Source organism: Nyctereutes procyonoides, unplaced genomic scaffold (assembly GCF_905146905.1).
Source record: "Nyctereutes procyonoides isolate TBG_1078 unplaced genomic scaffold, NYPRO_anot_genome, whole genome shotgun sequence".
In the NCBI taxonomy this organism is placed as follows: Eukaryota; Metazoa; Chordata; class Mammalia; order Carnivora; family Canidae; genus Nyctereutes; species Nyctereutes procyonoides.
Window position 1 is genome coordinate 46,943,522 of NW_026575146.1, and position 24,248 is coordinate 46,967,769.

The window sequence follows — 24,248 nt, forward strand, 5'->3', positions numbered from 1 at the left end:
ATAAACACACTCAAGTGAGTCTATCTTAAAAAATATCTTTCAGGCTTAGGATTTTCTAGAACTTTGTAGGTTCCCTCAGTTTCTCCTCTACCTTCAAACCCTCCCCCATAAGGCCCAGATCTGCACCTGCAGCCTAGAGATGTCTAGCAGATACACTCACTGTATGCCCCTCAGGGCCCTCTTAAAGCATTAAGGATGAAGTGAGATCCTCTCCCCAACCCCAATCCCCTTTTACTGTGCTCTGTCTCACAGAAAGGTGCTGCTATAAATTGTTACTCAAGCTTGCTGCCCTCCTCTTCTAATGGGTCACTAGGCCCCATCCATCCCATCTCTTTCATCTCTGAAATCCAGTCCTCCTTTTCTATACTTAATTTGGGGTTCTCAGATTACAATTCACCCTCCTCCCCATCAACTGCCTTCCATAAGGAGGGCAGAGCAAGCTTCTAAACCAAAGTCCATCTCTCAGTCCTGGAGTGTCTCCCACAGCCTTTGGGATAAACATCCAACCAACCATGATAGGACAACCACGGCCCCTCCCCGGGTGGTCCCCACCAGGTTTCCAGTCTCAGCCCTCCCTTCTTCAAACTCTAAGTTCTAGTCAGTCCTGTGGTTTTGTTTTGCCATATTTTCTTGTATTTCTCCAACTTTTGCACAAGCAATTTCCTCCTGCCATTGGAGAAGCTTCCACACGTCCTCCTCAGAAAGGAGGCACCTCCTCCAAGAAGCCTTCCCTGAACACTCCCTTCTACTGTTCCGGGTTTTGCAGCACCAGAGGTCACTTCCAGAACACTGACTACTGTGCTTGTGTTTACTTGCTGCCTCCCCCAGTAGAGGTGGAGATCCTCTAGGGCAGAAGCCTTGTCTCCAGCAGTGCTTGGTGCTGGCTGAGCTCATCTGAGTGCCTGGAAACTTTACATACAAACAGTCTGCTTAATTCTTGTTTTTGGCTGTGTGTGTAAAAATTACACACTTATTTATTAAAATTCCAGTGCAGCTACCATACAATGTTATAGTAGTTTCAGGTGTACCATACAGTGATTCAAGAACTCTACACACGTACTCAGGGCTCAGCACAGTAAGCGCACTCTTATTAAACTGCCTACCTAATTCTACGAACCCATGGAAAGAGTGGTTTTTAATGCCACTTTACAAGTGTGGGGATTGTAGTGCAAAAGTAACCTGCTCAGGCCACGCAGGGTAGAAGTCTTGGAATTCAAACCCTGGGCTCCCTTCACGTCTGTGCTCTATCCACACTGTATGATGTCACTAAAGAAAAAAAATAAAACAGCGCTGTATATGACTCAAAATGAAATGAGGCAAAAGGCTGGGTGTATCCCTTCTGTCAGCCTAAATCGTTATTCGGAAAACCAGGTCATACGTGTCCAATGCTTTTTTTTTTTTTTAATTTATGATAGTTACACAGAGAGAGAGAGAGAGGCAGAGACACAGGCAGAGGGAGAAGCAGGCTCCATGCACCGGGAGCCCGACGTGGGATTCGATCCCGGGTCTCCAGGATCGCGCCCCGGGCCAAAGGCAGGCGCCAAACCGCTGCGCCACCCAGGGATCCCCGTGTCCAATGCTTAGTGACGTCCCCAGCCGTGTACTGAGTGGGTGCATCCTTGCCATCCCCAGGCACAGCGCGTCCCGTTAGCTCCGGGCCACCGCGCTGGTGGGTTCTCACCCAGGCCGCACGCCCGCTGCGCTGCACGCGGACGGCAGCACTGGACTGGGCTGGGCCGGGCCGGGCCGGCCGGCCGCGCCGCGCCGGGGCTCCACGGGGCACCGCCTCACGTCCCGCCGCGCCACACCCACTCGAGGGCGGCTGGGAGCGGGAACCACAAACCTGTTTCGCCAAGCCACGGCTGGAAGCCGCTCTTGATGGAGACCAGGGGCAGATCCTTATTAATCCTGAGCGTGCTGAGCAGCGGCGCCCAGTCCACGCCGCGCAGGCGGTCGGCGTTGAAGTCCAGCACGCCCTCCCGCAGGCAGGCGCGCACCGACGGCGGGGGCACCGAGTCCTGCAGCGCGCACAGGTACTCGTAGTGCGAGAAGAAGTCGGCCGCGCCGTCGCGGCGCAGCTTCGCCGACTCGAGCATGGCCAGCGGGCGGCCTCGGGCGACGCCGGCGGCGCACACAATGCCCGCTGGCGCCGGGGAGCGCCCGGTCGCCTACGGCGCGGCGGCTCGGACCGCAGACGCGGGGTCCCGGCCCCGGCTAGGCCTGGCCCCTCGACGCCGCGCTCCCGCGCCGCCCCCCGCCGCACGCCGCCGGCCGTTGGCGCCCGCCTCAGCGCCTTCCGCGGCGCGGGGCTGCGGCTCACGCCGGGGGGCGGGGGGGCGGGGGGCGGAGCCTGCGGGGGCGGTGCGCCGGGGCGTCAGCGCGCCCGCCGTGCGTCAGCACGCAGGCCCCGCCTCTCGCGAGGAAGGGGCGGGAGGACGAGAGGCGGGACCTTGGAGGCGAGCGAGGTGCGGAGGGTGGGCGGCTCTCCGAACTGGGGGATTGCGGAGAGGGTTTCCGGGTCGCATCCCAGTGAGAAGTGAACGTAGCAGCGCGTTTGAAAAGTGGTCTACGCTTCCGACGGGGGTCTGCGCTTGCACCGCCCGGGAGAGGACCCTGGATGTGGGATGTGCGAACGCCTAGAGTGGGTGTCCGCCGCCGTCCTTGAACGGTAATTCCCTACAGATAACCCTTCGCTTCTGTTGGTTCTGCTTCCCTCACCCGGTTGTTGGCATAGATAGTAAAGAGGTCCGTGAATTCAGGACATAATTGCTGATTGCTAGTAACCGCTTTGTTTTGTTTTCACAGTGATGGGTAACTCTCTCGTAACTAGTACTTTCTGTCTCCTAGGTATTATTATGATTTTTTTTAAAGATTTTTGTTAGAGCGAGAGACAGACGGACAGACGAGTGGGGGGAGGGGCAGAGGGAGAAGCAGACGCCCCGCTGAGCAGGGAGCCCCAGGCAGGTCTCGATCCCAGGACCCCGTGATCATGACCTGAGCTGAACAGACACGCTTAAACGACTGAGCCACCCAAGCACCCCTATTAAGCATTATTTTAAGCACTGTTTAAAATAATTTGGGGGGTTCAGTCAAGTTGAATGTATGACTTGGGCTCAGGTCATGATCTCAGGGTCCTGGGATCCAGCCCCACGTGGAGCCGGGTGGTCGGGCTCCCTGCTCAGCAGGGAGTCTGTTTGTCACTCTCCCTCTGCCTCTCTCCCTGGTCATTCACTCTCTCTTTCAAATAAATACATAAAATCTTTAAAAGTATGAAATAGGGCAGCCCGGGGGTGGCTCAGCGGTATAGCGCCGCGGTCAGCCCAGGGTGTGATCCTGGAGACCCGGGATCGAGCCCCACGTGGGCTCCCTGCTTGGAGCCTGCTTCTCCCACTGCCTGTGTCTCTCATAAATAAATAAATAAATAAATAAAATCTTTAAAAATAATAATAAAAGTATGAAATAATTTAATTTTCCTAACTCCACAGGGAATATACAATTGTATAGCCACTAAGTAAGTAGAAGTCAGATCTTTGGGCTCAGAACCTTTATTTGTATCCAGTTTCTAAAACAGTGATCGTCCTTCGTTTTACCTCTTACTCACTATACTTCACTCCTAATCCATCCTGACAACAATTATACCCAGACTTCCAACCCAACTTACCTTCCCACAGAGCCTAATGCCACTGCCATCTGCTCATCTCTAACACTGATCCTCTCTGGACCTGCTTTCAGAACAACGAGTTTGTTGGATCCAGTCACAGACCAATGTCAACCTGGTCAACAACATAGCCTGTCTTATTTTAAGTGCCTTGTAGTTCCCATTTCTTTTTTCCACTTCTTTATTTACAGCTATTCACAATGGCTCTTCCAAACTTCCTCTACTCTTTTCATGTCACCACTAGACACTGTGTCCCTGGTCTCTGACCTGAAGAGGATACCTCATATTTCACTAGGAAAATAAGTTTTTAGATGCAGACTTCTTCATCTTCTTTCCACGAACTCTGGCTGCTTTTCAATCCGTGCTTCAACATTAGTGCAGCCACCACCACTTTTTCTTCAAATCCTTTCAAGACTTCCCATTGCTCTTAGGATAAAGGCAGTCCTCCTCACAATGGTCTAAAATATTGCTACTCATTGTGAAGTCACGAACTGGCTGCTGGTTGAGAACTGTTACTGTTCTATAAGATAAGGAACTTGCTGCAGAGTGTAAATGCATAAAACATCCTGTTTAGTTCAGCAGGCAAGATTTTCTTGATAAAAGTAGCAGTGTGTTGAGTTACCTCCTAGAACAAGCTCCTTATCTCACTGTCTGCTGGCACTTTGAGTTACCTGGTCTGCAGGATAGTGCATCTCCTGGGCATGATGGGGGCGTAATCTCTGAACACTTGTCTTGCACCCTTCTCCCTTTCATTTTTCAGGAGTCCAGCCCACAGTGGACTTCTTTCAGACCTACATATTTCAGTGGTTCACTGTCCATAGCTTCTCCTCTACATGGAATATCCCCTTTACTCTGCACCTGGTTAAGGTCTCCTCATCCTTCTCAGTTCACCTGTCACATTGCCAAGGAAGTATTCCCTTACCTACTCAACTCATCAAATCCTCCTACCCTAAGCTCTCATAACACCATGTACCTGTCATTCATAGCCTTCATCACATTTCGTAGTCATTTTAAGATAGACACTTACCATATGGTCCGTGAGGAAGAAATCACATCTGTTTTGCTTACTCTTGCATCTCCAGCAACTACCACAGTTACTACATGCTTAACTGTAACACTAGTTATAATACTTGTTAAATGAACAAATGAATGTATCCAATCAATGATCAAGCCTTGGCAGTTTTTCCTTTATGGAGTCTCTCTCGTACTTCTCTCTTCTATTTGTGTTCCATTACTCTACCATTTATTGTTTTACATGTGGATTATGATGATTGCTTCAGAGAATAGTATGTCTTCCTACATTCAGGCTCTCCTTCATTTATTACACGTCCCAAGGTTCAAGGATCATGCCATTGCCCTATTCCAAACCTTCCATAACACCTATTGCCAACACAATAAAGCCCAAACATTTAAGAATGACATTTAAAACTTTGCATAATTTGGCTTTAATTTCACTTTCCAGACTGGTTTTTAATCTATGGATCTAATTATCTCTACATCTTTGCTCCCTTCCAGTGCATATTATAATGTCAAAAATTCTTCTAGTCCCTGCCCTTATGTCTCCTTCTCTGAGAAAGCTTCACTGAGAATCCAAGCAAGATATGGATCCCTTCTCTCCTCTGAACTTGCAAACAGCTTAATAGGACACATCTGGAACTGACATAAGGCATCTACATCTTATCATCCCTGCTGGTATTGAAGCTCTCTGAGAGTGAGGATACATCTCTGCGTTCTGTGCAGTTCTCAGCATGGTATTATACACATGGGTCAACCTGGTCAGTGAATATTTGGTGAATGAACCAATGAATGAAATGAGTTCTCTGACTCTTTCTCTTTTTTTTTTCTTTCTGCTTTTCAAGGTTCTGTAGTTAGTTACATTTGGATAATAGGCTGCTTCATAGCAACATAATAATCAAGCTCACAGAGTGTTGCAAATAGCTGCTAAGAGCATCCCTCTGCCACTTTAGAACAGCTTGTTCTTCCTCTCAAAGGAAGAGAGCAAGATTCTGTACTTATTAAGTGCCTTTGTTTGCTTGGCATTTAGAGACACTAGAGGCAGCCTACATTCAACGAAATGCCCATTTTGATTGTAATTTTCCCCTATGAATAGCAGCTATCCAAAGATGTTTCTGTACAATTTTTCATCCTTTTATATTCATAAAATGCATTTTAACTACATACAAGCAGAAAATAAATAGAAAGAACTCTGCTTTGAATTTGATAAAAGTTTAGGGAGATGTCTTTATGGCACATTACCAAACTTGTTTGGGGAAACTTTAGCCGTGTGAAATGTGTTGGAGAGGTGCCAAGAATTCAAGAATTCTCAAAATTTCTGAGTACACAGTTGCCTCATATATAGGCGTAGTGACAGGCATCTATCAATAACATGGAAGATAGGGATGCCTGGGTGGCTCACTGCCTGAGCGTCTGCCTTTGGTTCAAGGCGTGATCCCAGGTCCTAGGATTGAGTCCCACATCGAGCTCCCCCCAGGGAGCTTGCTTCTCCCTCTGCCTGTGTCTCTGCCTCTCTCTGTGTGTCTCTCATGAATAAATAAATAAAATCTTTTAAAAAAGTAACTTGGAAGATATTGTGCTAGTCCTCTTATGCTGTAATAATGTGGAACAAATCATCCTAAAACTTGACAACATCAGTAAGAATTTTGGTTTTGTTTTGTTTTTAATCTGGATTAGCTTTAGTGACTCTGTTTTAGCCCTCCAGATAGCTGGTTTTTCTCCATGGTTGGATCCATTTGAGGTCTGTCCCACACATCTGATTCCAGGGCCTGAATGTGGGGCACCTACTTCCAGGGCACACTCTTCTCACTTTGGCTATTGAAACACAAGAGGTGAGCCCACTTAAGCCCACTTAAGACCTCTGCTGGCATAATATCTGCTCACACAGCACTGACCAAAACTTGTCCCAGATCTAAATTGTGTGTAGAATAGGTACATATGCCTCAAGTTCGTAGATCTCACAGAATATTGCATCTTGGACAATGTTACCTTGGCACTTTCATCAACATTTGTATACTTGATAAACATTGCAGACACTTTTTCACCTTTAAGAACTTTCTGAATTTGTGTAACAATTTCTATGGGAACAGAGGAAGGTATACTTTAGAACTCAACTATTGTTATTGCATTGCTGGGAGAAGAATTGATGATATTAAGGTCAGTACAGATTAAAGATTTGAGATTCACATCTTCCTTACTAACATCAGTCTATGGAACATTCCTGGGGAACTGTGATAGTAGCTTTATATGATTTCAGTCACATGACAGTTTGCCAAAGCTGCTTAAGTAAAACATACATAATACAGTCCACCTCGCTTTAGTTTTCCCCACCACTCCACAACGTATCATCAAAGGGGTACCTAATAGTTAAACAGAAACAGAAACTGAAAGAACTCATTGCTAGCTTACCTGCTTGACAAGAAATATTAATGGAAGCACATCAGTTGATGTCAGACTCAAATCCATAAAGACAAAACAAGACAAAGAATTCCAATCAAAGTAATGATGTAGGTAATTCTAAAAAAACAACATAAATTCACATTTCTCTATTCCTTATACCTAACATATATGGTATGTTTATATTTCGATTATTGTGCATACAACAGATAGAAATGTTGTATATCTGACAACATGGACAAAAGAGGCAGTGAGAACAAAGCTGTGTTAGAATAAAAATGATGCTAAATCATAACCTGAATCCATAGGAAGAAACGAGGAGAACCAGAAATGGTCAATAAACAAATTAACCTAACAAACTCTATTAATATTAATTTGTTCTTATTTCTTCTCTCAGCTGCTTTGAAAGACATAACATTTTTTATGGTCATACTTATAACAATGTATTGCTGAATATGTAACATATAAATGTAATGAAAACAAAAAAAGATGAGGGATGAGAGGAACATAAAGGTATAGTTTCTATATCTGACTAGAATGAAGTTAGTTTACTTTTTTCTTAAGATTATTTATTTATTTATTTGAGAGAGGGAGCATACACAAGTGGCAGGGAGGGGCAGAAGGAGAAGGAGAAGCAGATTCCCCACCTAACAGGGAGACCAATAACATGTAGGACTCGATCCCAAGACCCTAGGACCATAACCTGAGCCGAACCACGGCACTCAGACACTTAACTGACTGAGCCACCCAGGCACTCCTGAAATGAAATTTATATTGGAAGTAGCTTCTGAAAAAAAAAAAAAAAAAAAAAAAAAAGGAAGTAGCTTCTGATAAAATGTAGATTGTAAGCTCCAGAACAGCCATAACTAAAAAAAAAAAAATTGATAATAAATGGAATTAAATGTTGCACTAAAAAATGTCCATTTGATATATAAGGAGGCAATAAAAGAAGAATAGAGGAACAACAACAAACCCAAAAAACATGAAACATACAGAAAACAAAAGGTAAAATGACAGACATCTATGTTTCCTATGTATCCTACCATATCAATAATAAAATTAGATGTGAATGAATGAAACAATCAATCAAAAGGCAGGATTAACAAACTGAATAAAAAACAAAAAAGATACTGTCTACAGGAGATACTCCTTAGATTTAAAGATATAAATATGTTCAAAATAAAAGATGAAAAAAATGTACATCGTGTAGATAGTAACTAATAATGCTGTAGTGGTTATACAAATACTAGACAAAACAGACCTTAAAGCAAAACAACAAAAAAAATGATATAAAGAGGGAGATTTTATGGTGGGAAAAGGGTCAATCTATCAGGAAGACATAAAAATTATGAACACATACAAATCATAAGAGAACTTCAAAAAGCAAGAAGATGATACCAAGATACATGAAGAATTAGAGAAATAGAGAATTCAACAATATTAGTTGACGACTTCATTACCCCAGCATCAACAATGGATAGATCAAGTTGGCAGAAGATCAACAAGTAGATAGAACACTAGAACCACACCATAAATTACTAGACCTAACAAAGCGTGTTAACACTCAACCCAACAAGACTTAAATTTACCTTCTCAAGTGATATGAAGCACTCCATGGTAAATCATGTTCTAGGCCAAAGACAAGAGATTGAAAACCATATACACTGCAAATGGGAATGTAAAATAGTGCTGTCATTTTACAAAACAGTTTGACAATTTCTCAAAATGTTGAACATCAGAGTTACTTTGTGACCCCGCACTTCCACTACCAGATAGATACTCAGCAGAAGTAAAAACTTAGGTCCACCCAAAAACTTAGGTGAATGTTCATAAAAGCATATTGATAATATCAAAAGGTGGAAATAACCCAAATGTCACATTATTGATCAATGAATAAACAAAATGTGGAATATTCATACGATGAAATATTTTTCAGCTATAAAAAGGAATGAATTATTGGTACATGTTACAGCATGGATGAACCATGAAAGTATTATGCAAAAGGAAAGAAGCCACTCACAAAAGACCACATATTGTGTAACTCCGTTTATTATGAAAAGCCCAGAATAGGCAAAACTAGAGACAGAAAGTGATGAGTGGTTGCCTATGGTTGAGAGGGTTGAGGAGAATGGCAAAACGCTACTGATGTGTCTTGAGTTTTTTGGTGGGGGGATAAAAATCTTCTAAAATTGGATTTTGGTGATGGTTGCACAACTCTCAATCGCATTGAATTGCTTACATTAAATGGGTGAAATTATGGTAAATTATGTATTATAAATTATATCTCAAAGCTGTTAAAATTATAAATTTTAACATAATTATAATTTTATAAATTAAAATATAAATATAAATTTTATTTTTAGAAATTTGAAAATTCATCCAAAATTACAATTTCTTTAAAAATGCAATAATTTTCTTTTATTTTTTTAAATAATTTTCTTTTAAAATGCAAAAATGAAATATTAACAATAACCCAAGAAAGAAAAGAATATCTAATAACTCTAATTAGATACCTTAACAGAAAAAAATTTCCAGGGATAAGTGGCTTTCTTGGTAAATTCTTTAAAATACTTACAGAAGAAATAGCAGCAATTTTAGTTAAAAATCTTCCAGGAAACAGAAATAAAAGAATACACTATTCAAATCCTTTTTTAAAAAAATGAGGCCAGCATAAGCCTCAGACCAAAGCTGAAAAGAACATTACAAGAATGGAATCACAAGCCAATTTCTCTTCTGAACATGCTTGCAAAGATTGTAAACAAAAGCACAAACTGTATCCATGGTATGTAAAACTAAAATACATCCCAACTGAATTGGTTTTATTCTGGTAATGCAAGGTCAGCTTAGTATTCAAACATAAAACAGATCTCAGGAATAAATTGAAATGGAAAGAATTCATTTAAAAAAGAAGTCAATAAAAAAAAAAAAAGCCAATCGGGAGACATACAAGAGTGAATAAACACAATAGATAATGCCTTATGAAAAATAGATGAAAAATATTCCATAAATTATGGAATATTCTAAAATTTTAAAATATAGAAAGCAGTTGAAAAAGATTCAAGAGAAAAAAAAGAAAAATATTCAAGAGAAGGTGACAAATACTGAACATAGGAAAAAAATTAAATATACAAATGAGAGATGTACCTAAAGAATAAAACCAAAGCAAGGAAATAGAACAAATCTAACAGTATAATTTAAGAACTTTTCTGAAATAATAGTAATAGTAAAAATAATACTAAAAGAAACTGTGTATTGAACAAGTACATTACATACCTGAGAATAGTAAGTCAGAATGATCAACACCAATGTGTATTTATTCATGAGACACACAGAGAGAGGCAGAGACATAGGCAGAGGGAGAAGTAAACTCCCTGTGGGGAGCCTAATGTGGGACTCGATCCCAGGACCCCGGGATCATGATCAGAGCCGAAGGCAGATGGCTCAACCACTGAACCACCCAGGTATTCACCAAGGTGTATTTTAGAGAAATTTTAGACCTAAAATGGGAAATTGGAATTTTAATCCTAACAGAACTAACTTAACTATAAAGGGCACAGACTGTTGACCTATATGCAAGAACTCAGGGTATCTTGATTCCATGAACCCTTCTGAAGGAAACTATTAAAGAAAGAGTATCACACAGCCAAAATGACTGGAGACCATCAATGTAAGTACTGCTAGTGAGCATTAAGTGTAGTTACTGCTTATAGAATGAGAAGTAAATGAGGGTTAAACAGGAAAGAATACTGTATGCAATGGTTGTTTGCTCTGGCAATATAGGTATCAATCCTATAAATGACAGACTGAGCAAACACCAAATGAAGTTAAAACTGTTTTCAAGCATTGTTTATATTAAAAATAATATAGAACATGCAATTCTAAGTCTGTTCTGTGAGTAATATGGAATGGAACAAATGAGAAAGCATTGAAAAAATAGGATTATTTTTTAAAAAGATTTTATTTATTCTAGGGAGAGAGCGTAGGGAGAAGAGCAGAGGGAGAGGGACAAGCAGACTCCACACTCAATGGGAACCCAATGTGGGCCTCGCTCTCAGGACCCTGAGATCATGACCTTAAATCAAGAGTCAGACACTTAACCAACTGAGCCACCCAGGCAACCCTGGAGTATTCTAGTTATAACATCTGCTGTGAGTTAGGGAACTAGGGTTCTCAGGATGGAGGAAGTAGAATACAGAGATAATATAGAGGAGGTTAGTAAAAACTGCAGTGCTCAATTAGAATTATCTGTAATTAATAAGGCATTTTATCTATATATATTTTTAAAGATTTTATTGATTTGAAAGACAGCATAGTGCACAAGAGGGGGCGGGGCAGAGAGAGAAGGACTCTCCACTGAGCAGGGATCCTGGCTCAGGGGTTGATCTCTGGACCCTGAGATCATGATCTGACCTGAAGGCAGGCACTTAACCAGCTGAACCACCTAGGCACACCATTTTAACTATATTTATACAGACCTATGTATTTAGGGCTGTGTCTATATCTATACATTTATATATACTATATACTATCTATGTATATAATTATATATGAAAAATGTGTTATATATATATGTGTCAAACACACACACACACATGTATCCTATCTCTATTGAATAGGCCTAGAACTGATGACCAACCTAGTAGCAAAAAACATCCATAGGGCCCAGATTATGGTCTTGAAATAGTTTAATTAAAGTCTGTGGTGCATTTGTGTGAAATGAACTTGGAAATTTTTGTGATACCAAATAACAAGGAAGTTTTTTTTCAAAGAGTACTGGCCACTTCAGAAGGACCCCGGGGCCAAATGTTAAGAGGCTTTCTGCAGATAATGGAACAGTTTGAACTTCAGTAGGATAATAATTACAATGAATTGAAAGCCATCAACTACATTTAAATCCATGGGTTTCTATGGATACCAAAAAAAGTCAACTTATGAGGATAATTGGGAAAAAATGCATTATAATAAAAACTGATTTTTTTAATGGTAGAGGTAGAATTGGGTGGGGTGAGAGAATAACCAAGTTTTTATCCTGCCTTTCCATTGTGAACTGTATCAGTGTGCCCCCAAATTGTAGACCGGGCGATAGAACTTCATAAAACTATTTCTGCCAATAAGTGGAAAAGAAGTGATCAAGTTAGAATATAATTTTTCAATCTCCGATGAGTTTATGCTGGACTCTAGCAGAATTCAATTTGGAAACGCCTGCATTCTTCAGCAGATAAATTGAAGGGCAGTAGAAGGATGGAAAGGTGACTTACAGAGTAAAAGAGAAAAAGTCGTTATTTAAAACAGCAAAACTAAACCATGCTTTCTAGGGATACAAACTTGGATGATGAATTTATAAAGAAATTTGAGGATAAGTCAATTATAAAATGAGGAAACTGATTACTTTTGGGAAGAAAGAAATTATAATTGAATCAGAACACAAGGAGCGGCTTCAGGCAAAGTTCTATTTCTTTAATTCGGTGGTGATTACAAGGGTATTTGTCTTATAATATCATTTGGCTATTTATTTGCTTTTTGTGGTTTCTTGACTGTGACATTTTATAACAAAAATGTTTTAAAAAAATCAAACACCTAGGAATAAATATAACAAAAAGTTGAGGAAAACTCTACACAGAAAACTAAAAAGCTTTAGTGAGATAAATTAAATCAGATTTAAATAAATAAATCATTGGTCATTGTTTGCATGATTCAAGTGATCTCCAAACTTTCTACAGATTCAGTGCAGTAGGAATTAATATCTCTTCTGTGTGTGTGTATGTGTGTCTGTAAATTGACAAGCTGAATCGAAAATTTATATGAAGATTCTAAGGCCACTCATAGTAAGATATGAAAAAGAACAAAGTTGGAGGACTATATGTCAGACAACATGACTCATTAAAGTTATAATTAAAACAATGTGGTATTGACACAAGAATAGAAATAGAGCAATGGAAGAGAACAGCAGGTTTGGTCCCTACCCAGGTAGATAAGGTCACTTCATTTATGACAAAGGTGGCAATACAATGGACAAAGGATTTTTTTCAGTAAATGCTTATGTGTCATTTATGGAAAGAAATTGATATTGATCCTTATATCACTCCATATACAAAAGTCAATTCCAGTTGGATTATTGATCTAAATGATCAACAAAATGATCACTGAAGAGTGAAAAGGCAAAGCAAAGAATGAGAGAAGGTCTTTTCAATATTTACCTGTGACAAGAACTTGGTTCCAGAAAAATACTTGAATCCAGAAAAATACAGACAACCCAACAGAAAAATAGGTAAAGCTTGAACAGGTACTTCACAGAATAAAATATCCAAAATCACTAAAAAAAAAATCCATGACAAGGTACTCATCCTAATGAGGGAAAAGAAGAGTAACTTAGTTAAAAATTTGAAACAAATTAATTAACCAGGGAAATGAAAACAAAATTAAAACCACAATGGGATACCGCTGAGCTGATGAGGATGTAGAGTGGCTGTAACTCCTATGCACTGCTGGTGGGAGAGAAATCAATATCTGCACTTTAGAAAGTGCGGGCTGTAGCATGGAAAGTGTAGGTATGTGTAACCTAAGGATCTAGCAATTGTACACCAAGCATACACTCAGCACGTGTGTGTGTGTGTATATATATGTTTATATCTAGATGTTGTTCCAAGAGGCATGCAGAAGTATGTTCAAGGAAGCACTATTTATATAGCCCCAAACTAGAAATAACCCAAATGCCTATCAAGAGCAGAATAAATGGTAACTTCATGCACTAAAATACAATGAAAGTGAATGAACTCTTTGAGCAAAAATATGGTCAAATCACAAATTTAATGTTGAGTGAAAGAAGCCAGACATAAATGAATACATACCATATATTAGTTATCTGTTGCTCCATAACAAATTACCACAGCATTTAACAGCTTAAAACATACATTTAATTTATCTCCGTTTCTGTGGCTCAGGAACCCAGGTGTGGCTTAGCCGGTGCCCCTGCCTCAATGCTGTAATTTAGGCTGTCATCTGGAGCTGTCATCTTGTTTGAAAAGTGAACTAAGGGAGGATCCACTTCCAACTGTGCTCATTTGGGTCTGGACAGGATTGCTTCTTCCAGTCCATGACTGGACTGAGGGCCTCAGCTGTTCCCTGGCTGGGGGCTGTGACTCCTTGCTGTAGAGTCTCTGATAGTGCAGTTCATGACATGGCAGCTGTCTTCTATTAGAGGGATCAAGAGGGAGAACAAGGCAGGACATTTGTACCCTCATCTTGGAAGTGCAATCCCTCATTTTGCAATATTCTGTTGTTAAAAGTAAGTCACGAGTACCAGCCCAAACTCAAGGGGAGGAAATTACACAAAGACATCAATACCAGGATATAGAGATCATTGGAACTCATTTTGAAGTTGCTTACCACCATTTTTGAAGTTCTGAAACAGGTGAAATAACTCCATGATGATAGGAATCAGAATTGAGGCGCTGTGTCCCTACACAGGTGCCCTTCTTCTGACTGCATGTTACATTTCTACTTTAATATTTACTTAAAAATAAAGAGTTAATTTTCTTCCCTACAGGCTCATCCTGCTTATAAACAATTTCATTGTCCCTAATCATGTCTCTCCCCTTCTCCTGGGCCAGGCAGTAAAATGCAAACCCAAGTTTATACTCTGCCACTTAGAAGCTAACAATTTAGCAAAAGTGCAGGCAGCATTGTGTTTGGACAAAATATGGGTTGAGGGGTCAAGATTAAATTTTATTTTATTTTTTTTTTAATTTTTTTAAATTATTTATGATAGTCATACAGAGAGAGAGAGAGGCAGAGACAAGGCAGAGACATAGGCAGAGGGAGAAGCAGGCTCCATGCACCGGGAGCCCGACGACGTGGGACTCGATCCCGGGTCTCCAGGATCGCGCCCTGGGCCAAAGGCAGGCGCCAAACCGCTGCGCCACCCAGGGATCCCAAGATTAAATTTTAAATCCAGGTTTCACCACTCTGGTTGTGCGACCTTGGTCTTTATTTTCCTCATCTGTATTTGTGGTGTGCATCGGAAGATTGCATGGCAAACTAATAACTGGAGGGGCACCTGGGTGGCTCAGTGGTTGAGCATTTGCCTTTGGCTTAGAGTGTGATCCCTGGGGTCCAGGGATTGAATCCTGCATAGGACTCCCTGCAGGGAGCCTGCTTCTCCCTCTGCCTATGTCTCTGCCTCTCTGTGTCTCTCATGAATAAATAAATAAAATCTTAAAAAAAAAGCCCTAATAACTGGAAATCATACAATATACATCTATTGTAAAATGACTTAAGTTCCTCCAAAGACTCATAATGGCTTCTTAAAAAAGATTTTATTTATCTACTTATTTATATGAGAGGGGGTGAGAGACCTTGTGGATGATTAGGGGCAGAGGTAGAGAATCTCAAGCAGACTCCTTGTTGAGCTCAGAACCCATCGTGGGACTCAGTCCCTCGACCCTGAGATCATGACTAGAGCTTAACTGACTGAGCCACTGAGGCTCCCTTCATAATGGTTTCTAATTGCAACATCTGTACAATTTCCTCACATTACTATGGGCTTCGTGGTCAGGTTGGCCTGACTCCCAGACCTCTGCTCCTCCTCACCCAGGAAGAACATATCTGAAACATTCTCTTAGGTTTAACTTCAGGTAGATTGCTCTACTTATCCCCACACATCTTCATCCTACAGCAGTGATCCTCTCTCGGTCAGCCTTAGGGAATATACCCACACACAGATCCAAAGAAGATACTTGCTTTATTTTCTCCTCAGGTTTTTTTCCTTTAGGAATTACTGCTTAATCAACAGGGAAGTAGTTGAAGGAATTACACCCATATCTATTTTATGGAAGTTTATGGGGCCAATAAAATATCTAGGAAATTTGTGTATGTTGATGTAGCAAGGTATCCATGATACATCCTAAAGTGAAACAGGCGAAAAACAGGACAGTCAGACAAGTACCATGCCCACTAGAATGTAAGGTATGTGAGAGCAGAGACCAAGTCCGTTTTATGTATCTGCAGCATCTAGTGGACACACAGCATAAATACTTGTGGACTGAATGTTAGAGCACAGAAAATGACCTGAACACAGGTCGCCTTGCTATCAGGGTTACCCCTCTCTGGAAGAGCACTTTTTGTTCGCCACATTTCTGATATTTCAAATAGTTATATTAGAATGTATTTATGTTTTATGCTTTCCAGCACCTAAGGTGCTTGGCCCTCCAGCAGTCAGCACCTGTGTCTCTTTGTTGCTTGCTATAGTGACTTCAGGCTACAAGAAACAGCTTTGCTTGTGGTGTGGGGAGCCAGACATGGCTGCTCATTCATGTTCCTCTCCCCACCCAGCTTTTAACAAACAACTGTCATAAGGAGTCTGGATCCCACAGCCTAGCCCCTGATTGGACAACTCGAAAGCATGCATTTTGATTCTGTGCAGCTCCCCTGTGATTCACCCTAAATGACTTCCCTGGTTTCAGGGGACTTCACTTGAAATTGTACTTTCTGGCCTCCTTCCAGCTCTAGCTCTCTTGGATTGTCCTAGAACAGTTCCCCCTCTCCAAGTCTGCTTCTAGGGACTCAAACTAAGTCACTTGTGTAATTAGAAACCATAAAAACAAGTAGTGCCTATTAGAGGATGAGGCAGATGACCTCCTCACCTCAAACTTGTCACTCTCTATAGCTTTAAATTAATCATAAAATGTGTCCAGGCACAGCTCCGTAACTGACAGGGCCCAGGGCAAAGTGAGAATGTGAGGTCCTTTGTTTGAAAAGCAGGAAAAAAGTAGTGTTAGCAGTACTGAAATATAAAAGTTTTTCCTTTTTCCCAAAGTCTCAACTTGTCAGGGTATTTTTTATTTGCTATTGACTGTTGTTCTAAGTAAAGAAAAATTAAAATTTTGCATGATTAGCATGAATTTTTTTCATTCACCTTTATCTTGTGCAATGTGAGTTTTAAGCTCAAAATAAGAGCTTTTCACTTCAGTGCAGAATAACCAAATTACACAATTTATCCTTTATAGATTGTATACGCATATGTATTTTTCTTACCTATGCTATGGAAATGCTGCACAAAATGAACTCAGCAGTTTTAATTTAACTTTTCAACATGTACACTTTCTCCCCTGATTCCTACCTTCAGCTCCATGTTGTGTGAATAAGTACTGAAAGGAAAAAGAACTGTGGGTTGCCCCATCTTTCCTTCTGTGTCATCATTTCTGGGGTAAGCGATTGGCTCATACAGGGAGTAAATGAATAAGGAAGGCTATGATAGGTTCCTTGGTCGTTGATGTTTCTTAGAACTCCATCGCCATCCCTGTGTCCAAAGGACCTTGATGAGAATGTAAAGCACAGCCTCCTGCTTACTCAGATGTCCAAGTAATGTGTTTCGAGTCTTGCTGAACTGCCCCCACTGCAGGTCCACCTGCATGCTGCGTACATGGAACATCCTGACTGTGTTTGAATGGGGCAACAGGGACAGTGGACATGCCACTGCTTGGGCTACTCTTCTTACATGCATACTCTGTTGTCCCATAGACTTCACTTAGAGAACATGAGCAGAACGATACAATCAATTTTAAGACAGATGAAGGTAGAATATTAAACCAAAATAGGGGCTCTTCTAAGTAGGGGACCCTGGGTGACTGCTCATGAAGGGAGCCCTGGCTGGAGCACAGAGGTAAGTAAGGCCTAGGTCTTGCTCAGTCCTGTGGGCAAAAACCCCACACATCTCTTGGTTGCTGGTGTGGCAGACTTCAGGGCAGCTAAGGCTACTGTGTTGGCACAGCATTCTTGTTTCAGCACCTTAAAATTTTTTATTTAAGACCATCTTTATTTTCTTTTGAGCTGAGTAGGAGATTCAAACGTATATTTGCTCCAGTTTATCCAGCATTTGGTATTTTGTGATGGAAGGGAACTTCTTGTTAAATTCATGGAAATGGACATCAGAGTACATTTTTTATCTACTTACAGATTTCACAACCATCCAAGTCTATTTCAGATTTCACAAACCCCTGATGAGTACTTGTTTTTATTGGATGTTTCTTTTTTAAATTATTCTATATTTTATTTGTTTATTTGAGAGAGAGAGAGAGAGAGAGAGAGAACACCTGACACAGGGCTCCATCCCAGGACCCTGGGATCATGACCCGAGCCTAAGGCAGATTGGTTAACTAACTGAGCCTGCAGGCACCCCAGTAGTTTTTTTTTTATCCCTGGTTCTCTGAAATTTCCTCTGGATCTGCCTGACTGTGGATCTTTTCATTTTTTGTTCATGATACTCAGTGGTCTCTTTATATTGAGAAGCTTAGTCCTTCAGTTCTGACTACACCACAGGATATGCTTATAAAATAATTTTTCTCTCTTCTCCCTTCTGGAGGACCACTCAGTTGGATTCATCTTCTTGGGCCAAACCTCTAGTTTCTAATCTTTTCAATATCTTTTGTCTTTTAATTCACTTATTTGGGACATTTCTTTAAAGATTGTTTTCTGTTTAACCTATGAATGATTTTCCTTTTGGAACTTATTTCTGACTTCTAAGCATACATTTTTGTGCTATGGCATTCAATTTTATGATATTATACTCATGTTTCAAATATGCAGTATTTTTTGTTACTTCCAAGGGTATTAATAGTATAGTTTCATTTTATAGTTTTTTTCAGCTTCCTTTATTATCTCCTTTTCTTCTAAGTTCTATTATTTGTGTTTTTAAGTCTCATGTTTTAGATTTCTTTTTTTGTATATTTTTATTGGAGTTTGATTTGCCAATATATAGCATAACACCCAGTGCTCATCCCATCAAGTGCCCCTTCAGTGCCTGATACCAAGTCACCCCATCCCCCCGCCCACCTCCCTTTCCACCACCCCTTGTTTGTTTCCCAGAGTTAGGAGTCTCTCATGATCTGTCACCCTCACTGATATTTCCCACTCATTTTCTCTCCTTTCCCCTTTGTTCTCTTTCACTATTTTTTATATTCCCCAAATGAATGAGACCATATAATGTTTGTCCTTCTCCGATTGACTTACTTCACTCAGCATAATACCCTCCAGTTCCATCCACATCGAAGGAAATGTTGGGTATTTGTCGTGCAGGTGTCCTGCCGTTTGACTGCAATGTTTTAGATTTCTCTTAAGTGTATGGTGAACTTAGAATTTCTGCCCATCTTTAGAAATAAGACCTTAAATATATGGAGACTCTGTGCACAAGTATATTTTACCCCAGAGAAGTTGTGTGGAGAGCTTCTTTTTGGGATTTGACACTCAGATATCTGTATCTGGAGGGCTTTTCTCTGGAATTTAAATTTTTTCATGGGTAAGACGCACTGATCTCGTGCCTTGGTTTCTGAAACTGACTGCTGAAGGTTTTGAAGCTGTGGTGGGTGCTTAAGGTATGTGGTAAGAGGGGGGCTTCCATTCTGAAAGCACTTTCAGGCAGTCGCTGTACCTCACACCACACTCTGCTTTATTTGGATCCCTGAGCTCAAAGGCTGTTCAGTTCCACTTCTCCAGTGATTGATCACCAACGCTCCACTCTCCTTGAGGCAGAGTGCAAGGATGGGGAAGAGGCAGAAGGAAACTAATTTGGTTGTTTACTGATGGATAGAAACTAAGGAAGGGGAGGAGATCTAACTACCCAGATCTATAACCAATCCCTTGTTTTTAGGCTCCCTCATTCTTCCTTATTTCTTTTGGCATCTCTGATAAGTCACCTGGTACTTTGTGGGTAATATTTTGAAACATTGTATTTGGAAATAATTGCAAACTTTACAAAAGTTGCATGAATTCCTCTATTATCCCTTTACTCTGTCTCTATATTAATCTCTTTCTTGAGTATTTGACAATAAGTTGTGTATATCATGGTCCCTTTCCCGGAGTCCTTCAGAATGTGTTTTCAAAATAGACTTCTTTACATACCCACATTAAACTTACCTCCTTTAGGAAATCTACCATTAATATAAATTTTATTTAATCTCCTACCATTCTGTCAATTTATCCAGTAATGTCCTTTTTTTTTTTCTTTTTAGAGAGAGAGAGATTGAGCACACATGCATGAGGGAGTTGGGGGACGAGAGAGGGGCAAAGGGAGAGAGGGAATCCTAAGCAGTCTCCATGCGCAGTGTGGAGCATGATGTTGATCCCATAACCCTGAGTTCATGACCTGAGCCAAAATCAAGAGTCGGATGCCTAACTGACCGAGCCACCCAGGTGCATCCCAGAATTCCTTTATAGCATTGTTTTTCCTCAGGTCCTGGATCCAGCAAAGATCGCACAGTTATTTAAATATCATGTCTCTGTGGCTTCCCCAGATTTAAAACCCCCAGCCTTCCCTTGTCTTTCAGGACATTGACATCTTTGAGAAATACAGGTGATGGACCATTCCTATAGCCATTTCTTCTCATGTGGAAATTTTCCTTCTGGAGCTAAGCTATGTTTAATCTCTGAAGGACACTTGAAAACTGGGGTACTGGAACTTTTGGGTTTGTTACAGCCACAATCAGGCCATTAATGCCAAAGCCAGAGATGTTAGCATGTGTGTGGAAATTTGCTAAGAATCATCTTACACTGAAGGGAGAGGAGAGAAGAGAAGGTGTGTCTTGAAGGGTAAGTTCTTTGGAGGATGGCTGATTTTGTGGGAGAAAACAGGCAAAGAGCCTTCAACCTATGTGGAAGGGAAAGGTTTGGGTATCCTAATTGTGGCTGATCCATGAAAATTAGCAGGAGAACTGAGGAAATTAAAGCAAAGTAACGATATGGTGCTAGATTTCAGCAGTGTAAAATCTGAAGGAAGTTAGAGGCATCACAGCCCCTGGGGAATGAGAAGAAGCCACTAGGTGCAGAGCTGTCAGGGATGCATCTCCAGGCTTTGTTCACTTCCTGCCTAATACCCACTCTCTCCCTGTGAAAAGGTGCTTATCAAAGACCTGTTTTCTCTCTATCTCAACCTCAGTGAGTCTCGAGCATCTAGTGATGACACAGGTAGGATAAATGTGTGCAGTAACCTCAGCTATCTCTAGTTGGGTACTGTAGCCCAGATGAGGTGAAGGGGTAGTCTCCTATCTCCCCTCTTGTGGACCCCAACAGGAGGATGCCAGAGGATGAGGAGAAGGGAAAGTGTCACCAGAACTGCAAGAAGAAGGACGTTCCAGAGTTGAGCAGGAAATATTTATGTCTACAAGTAGCACTTAGGCCACTTTACTCCTCCCAATGAGAACTGGATTCAAGCTGCGAACATGATGGATATCGCCTCCTGACCTGGTCCAGCTCACCTGACTGGCTGCCCTTGATAACCATACAGTGATAACCATGAGTACTGAAGGGTCTCAGGGACAAGAACATTTTGTTGAAAACTTGTCACTGTTCTGCATTCTAGCAAAGGTAGCTACTGTCCAGTGACTACAGATCTGGTGAGCTTTGGGGGATGGTGTGTGTTGTAGTGTGAGTGTTGCCCTGGCTGTGGCTGGGAAGCTTGGGGCAAGGCCTAGGAGTTGGACCTCTTGTGTCTGGAGTGGTAAACTGTCTGAGAACCCACCTGCACTCAATCCTAGATCCCCTGCTGCTGGGTTTCTTCTCAGAGAGGAGACCCTCTGCACAGAGTCTTTCCATGATGCCTGGCTTGGTGATTTTATGTAGGACAAAGGCATCACTGTCCATCTGTGATGGGAGTGTTCCTGGTACAGCCACACTTGAAGGAACTTGGGGGAAAATGAAACAGAGAATGAAGGGAGGCTTGATGGATGTTTGAGTTGGAAAGAATGAAAAGATAGAAGACTGAAGAAGCAGATTGGATGGAATTGGAATGTCCCGTCCCTACTCAACCCTGGCTCTCATCTACCCTCTTCTCCACCCACCCCCAGCCTGACACAGGCCACAGGCACAAAAGCCTGATCAGGTAAGCGTGCAGCACTTAGGTCAAGTGTTGCTCTGGCTGTCGCTGGGAAGCCTGGGGCAAGTTCCATGTTCCCTTCCAGAGCTTTGCTAGCCTCTACCAAAGGTGGAAGTCTATTTATCTTTCCCTTAAAGTTGGATGGGACTTCCTGGCTGTTTCAGTGAATGGAACGCAGCAGACACTAGTGTGTTCCTTTTTTAGGGTTGCCATACCAAAATATCTGGGTGAATTAAACAACAGAAATGTATTCTCTTACATTTCCTAAGCATAGAATTCTGAAATCAAGGCATCATCAATATTGATTCCTTTTGGAGAACTCTAAGGGAAAGTCTGTTCCAAGTCTTTTTCCTAGCTTCTGGTGATTGCCAGAAAATCTTGCCATCCTTGGCTTGCAGATGCATCATTCCAATTTCTGCTTCCATTGTCACATGGCAATCTTCTTTGCATGTGTCCCTGTCCAAAATTTCCTCTTATTTTAAGGACAGCAGTCTTACGACCCCATCAAGACGCTTTTTTTTTTTTAAGTAAGGCTCCACACCCAACATGGAGCCCATTGTGGAGCTTGAACTCATGATCCTGAGATCAAGACCTGAGCTGAGATCCAGAGTCAGATGCTTAGCCTACTGAGCCACTTAAGTGCCCAAGACCCAGTTTTTGAATAATGTCACATTAACTGGAACTGGGGGTTACAACTTGAACATGTCTTTTGAGGGGACACAGTTCAACCCACAAGAGTGAGGTTAAGTGATTTCTAAGTATAAGTGATAAGAGGCAATCCAACTACTGTCTGGATCTTTTGCTCTAAGGTTATTCACCTTTGGAACCCAGCCACCATTTTGTGAGGAAGCCCCAGACACAAGAAGAGGCCACATTTGAGTGTTCTGGCTGCTAGCCCCAGCTAAAATTCCAATCACAGAATCACCAGTCACCAGTGAAAAGGCCTTCAGATGGTTCTAATTTCAGCCTTTGAGCTGTGCTACCTGATACTGAGATGAACTGTCTCTACTGACCCCAGTCAAAATTGCAGATCCCTGAGCAAAATAAATGTAGTTGGTCTTTTAATCCATTAAGTTTTTGTTGTTGTTATTGTTGTTGTTTTGTTTGTTTGTTAATCATTAAGTTTTAGGGTAGTTTGTCACACAGTGTTAAATTACTGGAATACCACCAAATGTCCTCTGCCCTACTTGAGACATCTGAATCTTCTGTGCTGGAATAAGCCTCTTTAATGAAAATGTGGCCTTGGGATATGGCTGTGAGTTTGTTTTGGGTTTATCATCCTTCTTTTGACACAGATGAAGCAGGCTGACAATGATAGATAGATAGATAGATAGATAGATAGATAGATAGATAGATAAAATCTGTTTCAGTGTGTCTTAAGTAAAATGTAGCCATGTATTTAACGGTTTTATTACTGACTTTGCTTGTGAGGCATCTCTCCCACCCTTGGAGTTCCAATAATTGTCATTGAAGTGTAGCTCTGATGCTTACTAGTTGTGTGATCTGAGCCAAATTACTTAAACTCTTCAAGCTTTAGTGTCCACGTCCATAAAATGGGCATAGTGATACCTACCTCCTTTATGTAAGCTTGTAGCTCAAAGTCTGGCCCATTGTAAGTATTCAATAAGAAAAAGGTGACTGTTTTGATTGAAAGTTAAAATGTTTAAAAAATTTTTCTATGTGAAATAATCTTGTTGATGGAGGTCGTACAAATTTGTAGAACATATCCATAATTTGTACCTAACTGTAAGACTATACTACTTTGTAGTCACAATTCTTCAGGATCAAATAAAGGACAGTAAATACTTATTACAGCAATATAGTCGGTGTTGCTACAACTCACAAGGACAGATTTATTAAAATTGGTGGCACTAAGCCAAGAGTGACTATAAAATTGACATGTTGAAAAGAGTTTTTCCCACTAGCTGCAGCCCCCTTACAAAAAAGAGAAAAACCTACATCAAATGCTTGGGAAATTCTAATTGGTTTCTCTTTTCTGATGGCAAGATTTATCCTATTAGAAACACACATGGCATGAGACTGTGAATTTTTGGTGGGATGAGTTTGAAGACTACAGGATTAGGTAGATTTGGGGGGAGCATTTAATTGGCCCTGGAATCTCAAGTGGGAGCCAAGCTTAATGCTTCCAACACATGCTGTTTTTATATGTGAGATTCTATTTTGGTAATTTTTATTTAGCCTTTTGTTTAAGTCAGGAACCTGGACATTTTATGAATTGCAAAATAAATATGAATTTTATCCACATAGCTTTTGGCAGAAAGAAGTTTCTTTCAACAAAGCCTATTTAATTTTGTT

General features: G+C 41.1%; 1 protein-coding gene and 1 long non-coding RNA gene across 4 annotated transcripts in view; one reads left to right on the plus strand and one right to left on the minus strand.

Moving 5' to 3' along the window:
* Positions 1-2,273, minus strand: part of CEP78 (centrosomal protein 78) — a 33,492-nt gene extending 31,219 nt beyond the window's left edge. Inside the window, exon 1 of one of the 3 annotated variants that reach the window (XM_055310411.1) lies at positions 1,844-2,270. In XM_055310411.1, coding sequence (XP_055166386.1) covers positions 1,844-2,096 — 253 coding nt within the window. In that variant the 5' untranslated portion in view covers positions 2,097-2,270. Of the gene's footprint in view, positions 1-1,843 lie in introns of all 3 variants that reach the window. The other 2 variants (XM_055310413.1, XM_055310410.1) reach the window with 2 other exon arrangements.
* Positions 2,274-2,463: 190 nt separating this feature from the next.
* The window catches only part of LOC129500227 (uncharacterized), a 118,036-nt gene continuing 96,251 nt past the window's right edge, over positions 2,464-24,248 (plus strand). The window contains exon 1 of the long non-coding RNA XR_008662515.1: positions 2,464-2,668. This is a non-coding gene — a long non-coding RNA (uncharacterized LOC129500227). The remainder of the gene's footprint in view (positions 2,669-24,248) is intronic.